The sequence below is a fragment of the Petromyzon marinus genome, chromosome 12 (genome assembly GCF_048934315.1).
Source record: "Petromyzon marinus isolate PM22_M1 ecotype Great Lakes invasive population chromosome 12, UKy_Petmar_22M1.pri1.0, whole genome shotgun sequence".
In the NCBI taxonomy this organism is placed as follows: domain Eukaryota; kingdom Metazoa; phylum Chordata; class Hyperoartia; order Petromyzontiformes; family Petromyzontidae; genus Petromyzon; species Petromyzon marinus.
In genome coordinates this window covers 7,045,455-7,058,122 of record NC_133678.1, presented here as the reverse complement: position 1 = coordinate 7,058,122, position 12,668 = coordinate 7,045,455, and the positions used below count along the sequence as shown (strand labels likewise).

The following is a 12,668-nucleotide window of genomic DNA, read 5'->3' as shown; positions in this document are numbered from 1 at the left end:
GGAGCCAGGCGAGTGGGCGGAGCTAGGCGAGTGGGCGGAGACAGGCGAGTGGACGCGTCCATTCGGCAGTTGAGAGCGGGAGGGGGGGGATTTAAGGTAATCCAGGCTTTGGATCAGGTAATAACAATTGCATTTACCTCGCTTATATTTAATTTGACAAATAAGGTTCTCTGTATTTAATACGGACGCACAAATTTGTCAAAACTTAGCCCCCCCCCCTACCTGTACCCACGCGTACTTTTTACACCCCCCCTCCAACCTGCGTACGTACGCCTGACGCACCCCCCTCCACCCGAATCCGATAGAACGGCCGATGATTAATCCACGCAGCAACGATCAAGGATTAATAACATTAACGCGTTTAAGCAAACAGATAGTCCACCGCCGGCTGTATTAAAGAATTAAGTTGTGTACCTTAGCCACTTATTTTGCTGAGCTGCGTGATAGATAGCGGAGCAGTCAGGTGGCACACAAAGTGTGGCACCTCTTCCACAGGCCCGCTTCTCCCGCTAGTACTTGTTGTGTGACAGCTGAAGACACTGAACTGTGGCTTATTTGAAGGCCAATGTAGACAAATTATTATCGAGGCTTCACCTCCTCCCTTCGTTACCTATGTGTACGCACATTGTCAGTAGACCCCCCCCATACGCAAGCGCACGCATTTGGGTTAACCCTCCCCCACTCCCCCCTCCATGAGTACGTACTAAGTGGATGGCCCCCTAATGTGTCGCTTGTGATTGCATCTAATTTGTAGTCTCATTTAATGTGCTTCTCCTTGTGGACTATTTTTGCCCCCCCCCCCCTTAGTCACACGGCGTGACAAAAAGTCAGACCCCCCTCAAATATGACGTCACAAAGCTCTGCCCCCCCCTCCCAAAAAATAAAACATGCTTCAAATCGATAGAAACTATTGTCATTGTAGTGCAGGGGTGTCCAAACTACGGCCCGCGGGCCAACTGCGGCCCGCCATCCATTTTTAATTGGCCCGTATCAAAGTCTAAAAACATAATGGAATATGGCTCACGGTATTGCATTTCTTAGTTTAAACACTAGGTGGCGGTATTGTCTTGAACAAGGCAACATCTCCACAAAGCAAGCAATCGAAGAAAACATTTGCTCAGGGTCACCAGAAAATGCCGGAACCGAAGAGACGCAAGATTGCATAGAAACCAAGGGGAAGTGTGTTTGTTTGATTTGTAATGATTGTGTTGCCGTGATGAAAGAGTACAATGTACGACGGCATTATGAAACAAAACATCAGACCTTCACGTCCTACACTGGCGCCGAGCGGAAGAAGGTAAAGCAAATGGCAGCTAGCCTGTTAATGCAGCAACAGGTTTTTTTTCCGTGCTAACAAAGCTCAAGAAAATGCAACAATAGCCAGTTATGAAGTAACTCAACTCATTGCCCTACATGGGAAACCTTTCTCAGACGGTGATTTCTTTAAACAGTGCCTCACCAAAGTCGTGGGAATAATGTGCCCGGAGAAAATGCAGGATTTCAACGATGTTAGTATGTCCATAAATACGGTTGCGCGGCGAATTGAAGACTTGCCGGCTACCTTAAAACAGCAAGTGTCAGATAAAGCTTGTGCTTTCGATTTTTACTCGATTGCATGTGATGAGAGCACAGATGCCACGGGCACTGCACAGCTGTTAATTTTTTTTGCGGGGAGTTGATGATTATTTTTGCATTACGGAGGAACTCCTCGATCTTCGGAGTCTAAAGGGGACAACAACTGGGAAGGACATGTTTGAAGCTGTGTCAGATGCAATTGACCAGGCTGGACTTAAATGGGACAAGCTGTGTGGAATTACAGCGGATGGGGCTCCAGCAATGACAGGCGAGCGCAAAGGAATGACTTCTATGGTGAGTGCCAAGGTGCAGGAGAGCAGAGGCGAGGCTGTCAAAATGTACTGTATCATCCACCAAGAAGCCCTCTGTGCCAAGATAATCCAGCTTGGCGATGCGATGAACAGAGTTGTGAAAACTGTCAACATAATTCGGGCACGAGGGGTTTACCACAGAGAATTTCAAACGTTCCTCTCTGATGTCAATGCTGAATACGGGGACCTACTCTACCATTCTCAAGTGCGCTGGCTCAGTCGCGGCTCCGTGCTGCAGCGGTTTTATTCCCTGAGATCAAATATCGACAAGTTTTTTAAAGAAAAGGGCAGACCTCTCCATGAGATCAGTGACCCTTTATGGTTGGCAGACCTGGCTTTTTTAGTTGATCTCACTGATCATCTCAACACCCTGAACAAGAGACTACAAGGCAAAGAGCAGCTGGTACCACAGCTGTATGCGCACATGAAAGCATTCCGTGCGAAGCTCCGTCTCTTCGAGTCTCAACTGCGCAACTTCAATGTAGCGCACTTCCCCACGCTGACCGAAATCAAAAGCACAAAAATGGGAGAATATGTGTCTGTGATCACATCTCTCATGACAGAATTCAGTCAGCGCTTCCAAGATTTTTCTGTCATTGAGAAGGAAATCACACTGTTTGCGGCTCCGTTTTCAATGGATGCAAAAGAAGTGGAGGAGAGTCTGCAATAAGAACTGATCTAAATTCAGTGTGATGTTTCTCTGAAGAATCAGCATCAGCTTCTCTCCCTACCTGACTTCTACCGGAGCTTGCAAAAGGCCTCTGATGAGACGCCATGCAAAACGAATGATGAGTCTGTTCGGCTCAACATACATCTGTGAGCAGACATTCTCTCTGTTAACGCTGAACAAAAGCAGACTGAGAACCAGAACGACCGACAGCCATCTCCGTGACGTCCTTCGCATCTCAACCACCAAACTTACTCCTGACCTGCCAGCTATCCTTCACACCAAAGCGCAGCATCACAGCTCCCACTGAGCGCAACATTTTTCCCATTACAGGTGAGTTCAAAATATACACGCAGTTTTCATTTGTTAATTAGCCCAATTACTTTATAAATTCAGTCAATTAAAGTTGATAATTTTTTAACAAACGTTAGTTGATGTGTTAACAAGCCCAATAATTTATTTGTGTAATAAGCTTGAAATATCCACATCCCCTATTTCTCTTCTTGTCTCTGCATTTGATTGATTTTTCCAATATTAGTGCATGAGAAGTGAGGCAGTATACCTCACGTCTAGTGAGTGGCCCAGTCCTTCGTATATTTTTCTGTATGTGGCCCTCGAGAAAAAGAGTTTGGACACCCCTGTTGTAGTGCGTATTTAATGTGGCGCTGCACTCTGATGTTGTAGGAGAAAACATTTATTAAAAAAAGTCTATTTTATTAAGTAGAAACGTCGTGAGAATTTTATTGTTTTTTTTATTTTATTGTTGCCCTTCTACGTGACTTTACCGAAAGAACCAAGAACGTAAGTAGAACGTGTTGTCTATATTCATTTAAAGTTGCGCATTTTGATGTGACGTCACATTTCTCACCCCCCCCCACCGTCACACATCGCCACAAATGTCTGACCCCCTCCCCCCCTAGGTGCGTGACGTCATTTATGGGCGTCCCCTAACGCACCCTGGGCTGACTGTTGAGACCACGTGACCCGGTTTGGTTGACAGCGGAACTGGAGTTGCCAACCGTTCGGGATTGGCCGGGAATCTCGCGGGATTTGTGTTGATCTCTCGGTGGCGATTGCAGAACAATCCAAGACATTTCGATTTAAAGCTTTCGTGACTGAAAGGATTCATCTTCTTTGGTTCTTTCGGTAAAGTCATGTAGAATGAGAATAAAATAATACATTGATAAAATAAAATAACGCAATAATATTCTCACGATGTTTCGGCCACAACACAAGCGGCCTTCATCAGGTGAAGGGACGAGACTGTCTGGAGGACAGCGCTGGAGTGAAAAAGCCACGCACAGATCGCGACCTTTAAGCTGTGTGAGAGGAAACAAAGCGCCTTGACAAAGGAATTAGCATAGAATTTAGCATTGAAATAGCTGAGTGATTAGCTTGTGACTGGTCACAGAAATGGCTATGTTAAAGTTAAAGTATACACATCCGCAGAGGTACCCCTTGATAAAAGAATTGGCATAGAATTTAGCATTGAAATTACTAAGGTTAAGCATACACATCCGCAGAGGCACCCCTTGACAAAGGAATTAGCATAGAATTTAGCATTGAAATAGCTGAGTGATTAGCTTGTAACTGGTCACAGAAATAGCTATGTTAAAGTCAGAGCATACACATTCACAGAGGCACCTAGTACAAATCAAACAGGAGAATTTAGCATTGAAATAACTAGGCGAATTTAGCATTGAAATAACTGAGTGATTAGCTTATGACTGGTCACAGAAATGGCTATGTTGAAGTCAAGGCCTACACATCTGAGCTATTCACAGTAACTGGGTATACACTACAATATATAATGACTACTACATAGTGAACCAATAAAAAACTAAAATATAAATTACCTCAATGTTATCAATAAACTCTATATATTTTCCAATCAGCTAAGCTACCAACAATAAGTCGTTATATATCACAATGCTATATGGCGAAAAAATGGGTGGATTCTTACCCTCAACTTTAGCAACACGGATAGCTACGGGCCCCGTTCAGACGGACGAGTTCATCCATGGTCGGAACAGAGGAGGGGGAGAGAGACAGCTGCGAGGCGCTGTTATACTCCATGTTGTAAACCATACCATTAACCGTGGTGTGAGAGGTATTTAAGAGTCAATGCCAGCGAAAGAGCTGCGGTCTGAAGGTCATCGTAAAATACAATGAATTAAGAACGGAAATGGTTTAAAACATCTTTCCAATGGTTACTAAGCCAGAATCCATCTTCTCGGTTGAAATTGTCTCTGTGCTTGTATATGTGAATGGCCTCATGAACGAATCTCTCATGGTAGCCGGTTGGTTTGCAAAGAACCTCCGTCTTGGAGAAGTCAATGTCATGTGAGCCCACTGAATTATAACAGTGATCTGTTATAATAACAGTGATCTGTTATAATTCAGTGGATGACACTTTCGTCATTTGGCCACATGGCCTCCCAGCTTTGAACCTTTTCCAACACCACATCAATTCTAGACATCCCGCCATCAAATTCACCATGGAAGTGGAGAAAGATGGCAAGCTACCATTCTTGGATGTTCTGTTTGAGAGGACACCTGATGGATCACTGGGGCATTCTGTCTACAGGAAACCCACCCACACAGATTCCTACTTGAAACGTGAAACCCACCACCACCCAGCTCAAAAGAATTCTCTCATCAAAACGTTATACCACAGGGCACATTGCATTTCGGACCAACACCACCTGACCAGTGAATTAAAACATGTACACCTGGCCCTTAAGAGAAACGGATACTCTGACCGTACCATCCGCCAAGCTGTTTCTCCCTCCATACAGAAACTACCACTTGATGCTCCGGTGAAAACCATCACACTACCATATATAGCAGGCGTTACTAAAAAGATCTCCAAAATTCTAAACAAACACAAGATCCTGGTCCGGTTCAATACAGTACACAAAATCCGTGACCTGATCCCATCCGTGAAGGATGTTGTTCCTGACTTACAGTATCCCGGGGTTTACGAACTGAGCTGCACCTGTGGTGACTGCTATATCGGGGAGACGAAACGACATGTCTCTGACCGAATTCGCGAGCACAAATCAGATTTGAAACACGGCAGAACGAATTCTTCTGCCGTAGCTGATCACTGTTACAACGCTGTGGGTGATCACGATATAGTTTTCTCCGATACCAAGGTTCTCAGCAAACCCACGGGTTTTTATCAGAGATTTGTCCACGAGGCAATTCAGATTTACAAACACAGACACAATTTCAACCGAGAGGATGGTTTCAAATTAAGCAATCATTGGAAAGATGTTCTAAATAAAACCAAACATTAAACAAATTTTCAATGGTACAGTATATTTATTCAAGTAGTGGTATTCCAAACTTTCACAGCAGCTTATTTGCCTTCCCACCAACATCATGTAAACTCCCCCCCCCACCGTGCCGGTCCAGTACATCATTTTATGCTAATTCCTTTGTCAAGGCGTTTTTTTGTTTCCTCCCACACAGCTTAAAGGATGCGACCTGGGCTTGCTGTCTTCACTCCAACGCTGTCCTCTGGACAGTCCAGTCCCTTCACCTGATGAAGGCCACTTGTGTTGTGGCCGAAACGTCGTGATTTTTTATTTTTATTTTTACCTACGTGACTTTACCGAATAGAACCAAAGAGTATGGATCCTTGCAGTCGAGTGGTGACTACTTCTGGTCCATACTGGTGAACAGTATTCGGCTACAGAGCACACAAGGGCCATCGCTGATAGTCCGTAGCACTGGTGCTGATGCTGCCCAGCGTGTGCTTGGCAGTTTCTGGACCAGGTTGACCCTTGTTTTGGTCTTGGAGGCTACCTTTTTGAGGTTGTCATGGAATGTTAGCGTACGGTCCAGCTTCACTCTAGTGGCCCTCCGGTGGGGATCATGAAATATTAATATGGCTTAGGGAGGTCTTTATCCAGCAGTGGAATGACCATGGAGGGTGATATTGCTGACGCATGGAAACGAGTCATACGGGTATTAGACTTGCAGCCATGAGGAGCGCAAATCATTCAAGGCAATATTTAAAAAATAATTGATTCTTTGATTGTCAACCCCAAATTACTATTGTGAATGGAATATCCAGGGTGGTGGATTGTTAGCCCCAATAGCTTGAGTGGGGCCAACATTGAGCATCAGAGCACTTGGTGTCAATTCAGCATCGTAGTGATGGGCCACTCGATGACTCAGGAACCAGGGGTGAGGCGAAGGTAGGAAGTACAAACTCAAGTGCTGTTTTCTATGACCAGTATTGAAACCAGGCCCCTGACCCACCGCTACTGGACATCTGTGAAAAAGAGCTTCGTATCTCATCAGATTCCTCTAATCTAAAAAAATAATTAAAATTTATAATGCGGATTCCATTCTAGGATCCCAATGCGCAATGCACTACAAGCAGTAAACAAAAGCTCGAGTGAGAAGAAGGATGTGAGCTCTGAGCCAAGCCTGGGTTGACGGACCTGGCTGGGAATTAAACAGTTCATTCGCAGGAGTGACCACGTGTGAAGCTGCAGAATCATATATGTGCATGCGAATATTGCATTGTTCAACAGAAGCACCAAGACTTTGTAAATATATTGCAAATAAAATTAGTTTTTTTTATGTTACATGTATATCAGCATTTGCGCAAGTGTGCATCTTATCTTAATATTACATAGTGCCTTTAACAAGGCGCTGTAACAGCAATTATACAATTGTACCTAGCATAACAATAAATTGAAAATATACATTGAAAGGTAGTCAGCCCAAAATTGCATTGGAAAGACAAAGGGGGGTGGGGCGAGGGGCTGGAGCCAGGAGGGAGAAGGGGCCCATGGCGATGGAGTCCCCCGCACCACCGACGAGTTCCGCAATGTCCACGCAGTGCAGCAGTGGAGTCCCGGCCGGGGCCCGCGACAAGGAAGAACCCGCAGCCTCGGCCCGGCTTGCTTTCCACGGACGCGAAGCTTCCCTCCGTGCCCGGCATGCTGATATGGTGAAGACTCCCCCGGCCCGGAGCTCGACCTTCCATCCTTCGGACCGCACAAAGCCCCGATGTCCCGGGGCTGCCGATGCCTTGGCAGCCAAGTGGCCCGGAACAGGAGCCGCCAGACGCGGGTGACGGAGCGGCCCAACGGTTTCGAGGGATGGCGCGGAAGTCGCTCGGTGCCGGCGATGCCCGGTGGGCAACCGCCGGCAGCCAGGCCACCAAGTAGAAATGCCCACAGGGCACGGGACAGGCAGGAGAGGTGGTCGGGAACCGGCGCTAACAGCACTTGCCCGAACAGTCTGTTAAGGCTATACAGGGGATCTCTGTGTTATATGTGTGCATGTGGGTTGAAGTATGAAAATGTGTTTTCCCCTTTGTTCTGGTAACAAAACAGGTGGGTCTCCTGTGGGTTGACTCAAACTCAAATGAGGACATGGTGAATGCAAAAAGATCGTCACTCGGGAAACAAAGGCAGCCGGGTGTGACCACTATGCTGGCCTTGCCCAAACAATCTGTTTTGGGCTAAACGAGGGATCATTAACTTTGTGAAGGGTTGAAGTAGGGAGCAGGCAATGCGATATGACGAGAGATGTAATCATGTTAATTCATAAATGTTCGGAGTGAAGAGGAGGAGCGGGGAGGGGTTGTCGAGGAAGGGTAGTCACTGTCCACGACTATTTGCGCTTCCTCCTAAATTTAAATTTTGGCATTTTCTTCTTGAAAGTCGCCTTGAATTTGCTGTGCAGTTTCTTCACTTGCGTTCTCTTATTTGCCAGGAATTTCTTGAACTTTTCCTTCTTTTTGCCTGCAAGGAGACAGATCACGTGAAGGGAAACAACTTAACAATGGTGAGTAATTGGAATGAATCAGTTATCAGAAAAAGCATCAATGGACCGATATCTGCTTTACGTCAAATTATATTGGTGAAGTAAGAGCCACAGGCTCTGGCCCAGTCTTACGACTGTTGTCAGATCTAGTGACGGAGGATTTGTTCATGAAATAAAAAAATCAAGCGTTTTCAACTCTGGCCAGATTAGTAATGTAGAATTGCATGACTATTGCAATTCAATGTTCTGCCAACATTTTACGAGTGGTATACCATCATGAAGGCAACGTGTAAAACACAACTCCCGTTTGCGACCAAGTGGCGGTGAAGTCACTACGGCACGTGTGCCATGCTACGTGCACTTTGAGGCCAAGTGAAATGTCGAAGGCTCGCTGGCAGGAGGTCATGGAACAGATCCAGGTGCCACAGTTTGTCTGAGATGAAGGTACGTTGAACTTCTTTGTACCACACATAGCCAGCCGTGCTAATCGGAGGTGCGAGATGACTGGTAGATGCACACAGACACACACACTTCTCTCACCTGTCTTCAGGTTCTTCGCCTTATGGTGCGACTTTTTGTGGGCATCACCATTGCCATCTGTGCTGCTGCTGGTCCCTGGCTCAGGCTTCAAGCTTTGCACCAAGGTAGTTAGAATCTCCATAAACCACCCGCCTGGTGCAACGTCTTCACCTTCTTCATCCACGGCCCTTGGCTGCGGCATTATGTATTGGCGAATTGCCGTGAGGACTCGTGAGATATCGCTCCAGAGTGATGGTGGCGCGTCTTCTTCATCACTGTTCATGACATTGGCTTCGCCACCATCATCTGCAGGCTGTGCTGAAAGGCTACCACAAAAAGTGCCAAAGAGAAGCGGAAGAAAATTGTTTAGACATGAAAGGTTGCCTTGCTAGGATGCAGTGCACGTGGCTTGTACAGTGTTCATCATGGGTTCCTATACTCCTGCACAGTGCTCTTATCTTCCTACATCAGGGGTTGGCGATCGAAATAACAAGAACCATTTTTTTTAATTCGGTAAAAAAACCCCTCAATATTTCAACAGCCGTAATGCACTGTGGTGAATACCAGACAGTCCTTAATAAATAAAAAAACGTCACGAAGCAACCCTTAATGAGCCGGACGCTACTCTGGAGTCACAGGTTGCCGACCCCTATCCTAGCTCCTACTACACACACACCTAGACATTGTCTCACAAAGCTTCACATGCATTTGAAGCTTCTTTAATTAGTTATTCATCACTGCTTGCTGGTGGCTGGTTGGTGTAGAGATATGTTCGTGTGAACCGGCACTGCTCAGATTTTTTTTACTGCTGAGGAGTGCATTGATTTCAGTTAAATCCGAGCTCTGAGAGTTGTGTGGTGGACGTTACTCTGTGAAAGCGGATGGGGAATTGTTGCCCCGTGGTGTACATGAGAGGTCACTTGAAGTGAGTTCAGTAATTGTGTGATGTTTCCATGGACCATTGTCTAACATGGGGTGATGCTGCCTTGCAAGAATGTGATTTCGGATGCATTATTCATTTTAAAACATGATACTCATTTTACAGAAGTTCATCGTACCATCAAATAAAACGCGTGCTAAACTGCCAAGGACTCGCTGATTAGTTATGAAGCTACAAGATAAGAGCTGTTTGTTTTTCGTTTTTCTTCAAGTCACTTTAAGATGAAGGGCTTACCCTTGACTCCAAACATTCTACAATTATATTTTTACAAATAACATATGCAGTGTTTTACATGGAAGGGAGGCGGTTTAAATGGAACCAATGGCAAAGAGTGGTTGATTTTAAGAAACATGTGCTCCCTGGACCCTGCATTTACCCTCATCATCATCACAGTCACCTCATGTAACGCCAGTATAGAAGCCTTGCACCAACACACAGGGTGATCAGCCCAATGGAACTTAGGACGGACAACGTAACCGTCTTGTAGACTGCGTCCACATACAAGGGAGAGCAAACATTCATTAAGTTATCTCCAGCAAAATATCAACAGGGGTGACTCACATTCCTAATTAGTAAGGGTTAGGGACAGTGATATAACTGTTCAACCTCAGTTATTAATTCTTTAATATGTGTATTCGTTTTGTGTTGTTAGCCTTTTTGCATTCTCTAGTCTAACACTGGTGAGACAAGGCCATGAAGGAGGCTGTCTCTGGTGGAGGCCAGTTAGTCTCAAGGACAATACATTCATTTTCGAAGCATGTTTGCTTGCATGTTTTACCACAAACATTTGTGGTTAATGCAGAGTCGATGCCTTCCAATAGGTATGTATTTGGTGTGGGAAAATCTTAACACCTCCTATATTATTGCCAGAAAGGGTGAAGCCATTTCTTTTTCAATCGCTAGTTACAAAGTTTGGGTTTACAGTTAGGGTTAGGTTTAGCATTACGTATAGGGCTTGGAGTTAAGGCTAGAGGGATAATAATCATGAGATAATTACCTGAAGATTTGTGGACAATGTCGAGTGCTTGAGGGGTTGCAGTCGCGCTGGTCCGAGGGGGAGCTGTCGTCATTTTCACGCCGCGCATCCGCTGGATCCAGCCGGACATTCCCATCGCCGGCTCCACTCCTGAACGACCGACCACCAGAACCAACGTGTGACGATGGCAAAATCATCACACACCCACCCTATGTGTATGACACCAAACCTCGCAGCAGAATTCTGGACCGTTTTGAACTTTGAAATGACCACAGCAGGGAAACCGTAAGGGGAGCGAGTTGAAACGTAGTCCAACAGAGAAGTAATGAAGGCATGGATGAGAGTCTCAGAATATTCCATATGCGGGCAATGAAACACTGGCATCAGTAGAATGCCTTTTTGACTGGCGACATTTGGTCGGTGAATAAAAGCATGAGGATCTAAAATGACCACGAGGTTACACGTGCTGTTTGCCAAGATAAGGTAACAAAAATGGTTTTATTTGCATATATTTACAAGTGAATTGTTATATTTCCTATACTCTGCACTCCTATCGTGTTTTTTTATTGTTTGTTGTTGTAACGTTCTGACCTCCCCCAAACTGGAGATCTGTGAAAAACAGCTGTATAGCTCATTGGATTCATCCAGTATACATAAATATTCTGATTCTTATAATTTGTAGGTTCAGGAGATGCACACGTGACTTGGAAACTTTGTGAAACAGGCTTATGTTTTACCAATTTGAAGGACCTAAATTTACGTTCGTATTTACCAGCATCAACATTGCTACTATCGCATCACAACCACTACTACCAACACAACACATAATTGAAATAACCACCACGGTATCAACACCATCCCAATCGCCACAAGCCAACCACGAGGACGACAAGGCAACCACAAAGCATTGCCTTCAACACCATCTCCTGCATTACAACATCCACCAACAAACAAAACACAAAGACCCCTCATATAGTCTTAACAAATTGTTGAGGCAAGTGCTGTAAGCAAGCAACTATGAAGGCCAACACGGTACACGAGGGGGTGGGTGGTCAGCACCATGCCCGACAACCCTTGTCTCCCCAGCGACAATGTTTGCACACCACACCAGGTACAGTCACCATGCGAGGTTGAGTCGACTTCGTGGAGGACCATGAACGGTTCGGATAATCATCACTGGTGTTGGCCGTGAGTAGAAATCAAACTCGGGTTGCTGGGTTCGTATCGCAGCACGCTAACCACTGCGTCACTGCTGCCCACATCCACCAACAGTGCCACTAATATCACCAGCGCACGTGTAAAGCCCTAGTGGAGCCCAGTGGATCTCCTGGTGGAATTCCTATGGATCCCTATTTATACCTCTTACCCTCGGGCGCACTGATGCTGTTTTTGGACATCACGGGCTTTGCAGCCGAAGGATGGAACCCCGCAAGAAGCAGCAGCAGTAGCGGCAGGAGCAGTTTGAAGAACTTGAACTCCATGGCGAAGCAGCTGTAGTAAGTGGAGCTCAGTGAATATCCTGGAGCTAAAACTTAGCGTTGTTGTCGGGAGCTTAAACGTGGAGCGTCAACCTCACAAGCCCGCCTCGAAGTGTGTGACGTCACTACCGGCAAGTGGGCGGAGCCAGGAGAGTGGGCGGAGCTAGGCGAGTGGGCGGAGACAGGCGAGTGGACGCGTCCATTCGGCAGTTGAGAGCGGGAGGGGGGGATTTAAGGATATCCAGGCTTTGGATCAGGTAATAACAATTGTATTTACCTCGCTTATATTTAATTTGACAAATAAGGTTCTCTCTATTTAATACGGACGCACAAATCTGTCAAAACTTAGCCCCTCCCCCCCTACCTTTACCCACGCGTACTTTTTACACCCCCCCTCCAACCTGCGTAC

The 12,668-nt window shown here is 45.8% G+C and overlaps 1 protein-coding gene across 1 annotated transcript; it reads right to left on the bottom strand.

The window, feature by feature from the left end:
• Nucleotides 1-5,860: 5,860 nt before the first annotated feature.
• LOC116941617 (uncharacterized) lies at nt 5,861-12,370 on the bottom strand. The gene is made up of 5 exons (XM_076066580.1): nt 12,148-12,370; nt 10,803-10,931; nt 10,203-10,293; nt 8,887-9,191; nt 5,861-8,324 (listed from the first exon to the last, which is right to left on the bottom strand). Exons 1-5 carry the CDS (start codon nt 12,260-12,262, stop codon nt 8,194-8,196), a joined length of 771 nt encoding a protein of 256 aa, XP_075922695.1. The 5' UTR covers nt 12,263-12,370; the 3' UTR covers nt 5,861-8,193.
• Between the last annotated feature and the right edge of the window lie 298 nt (nt 12,371-12,668).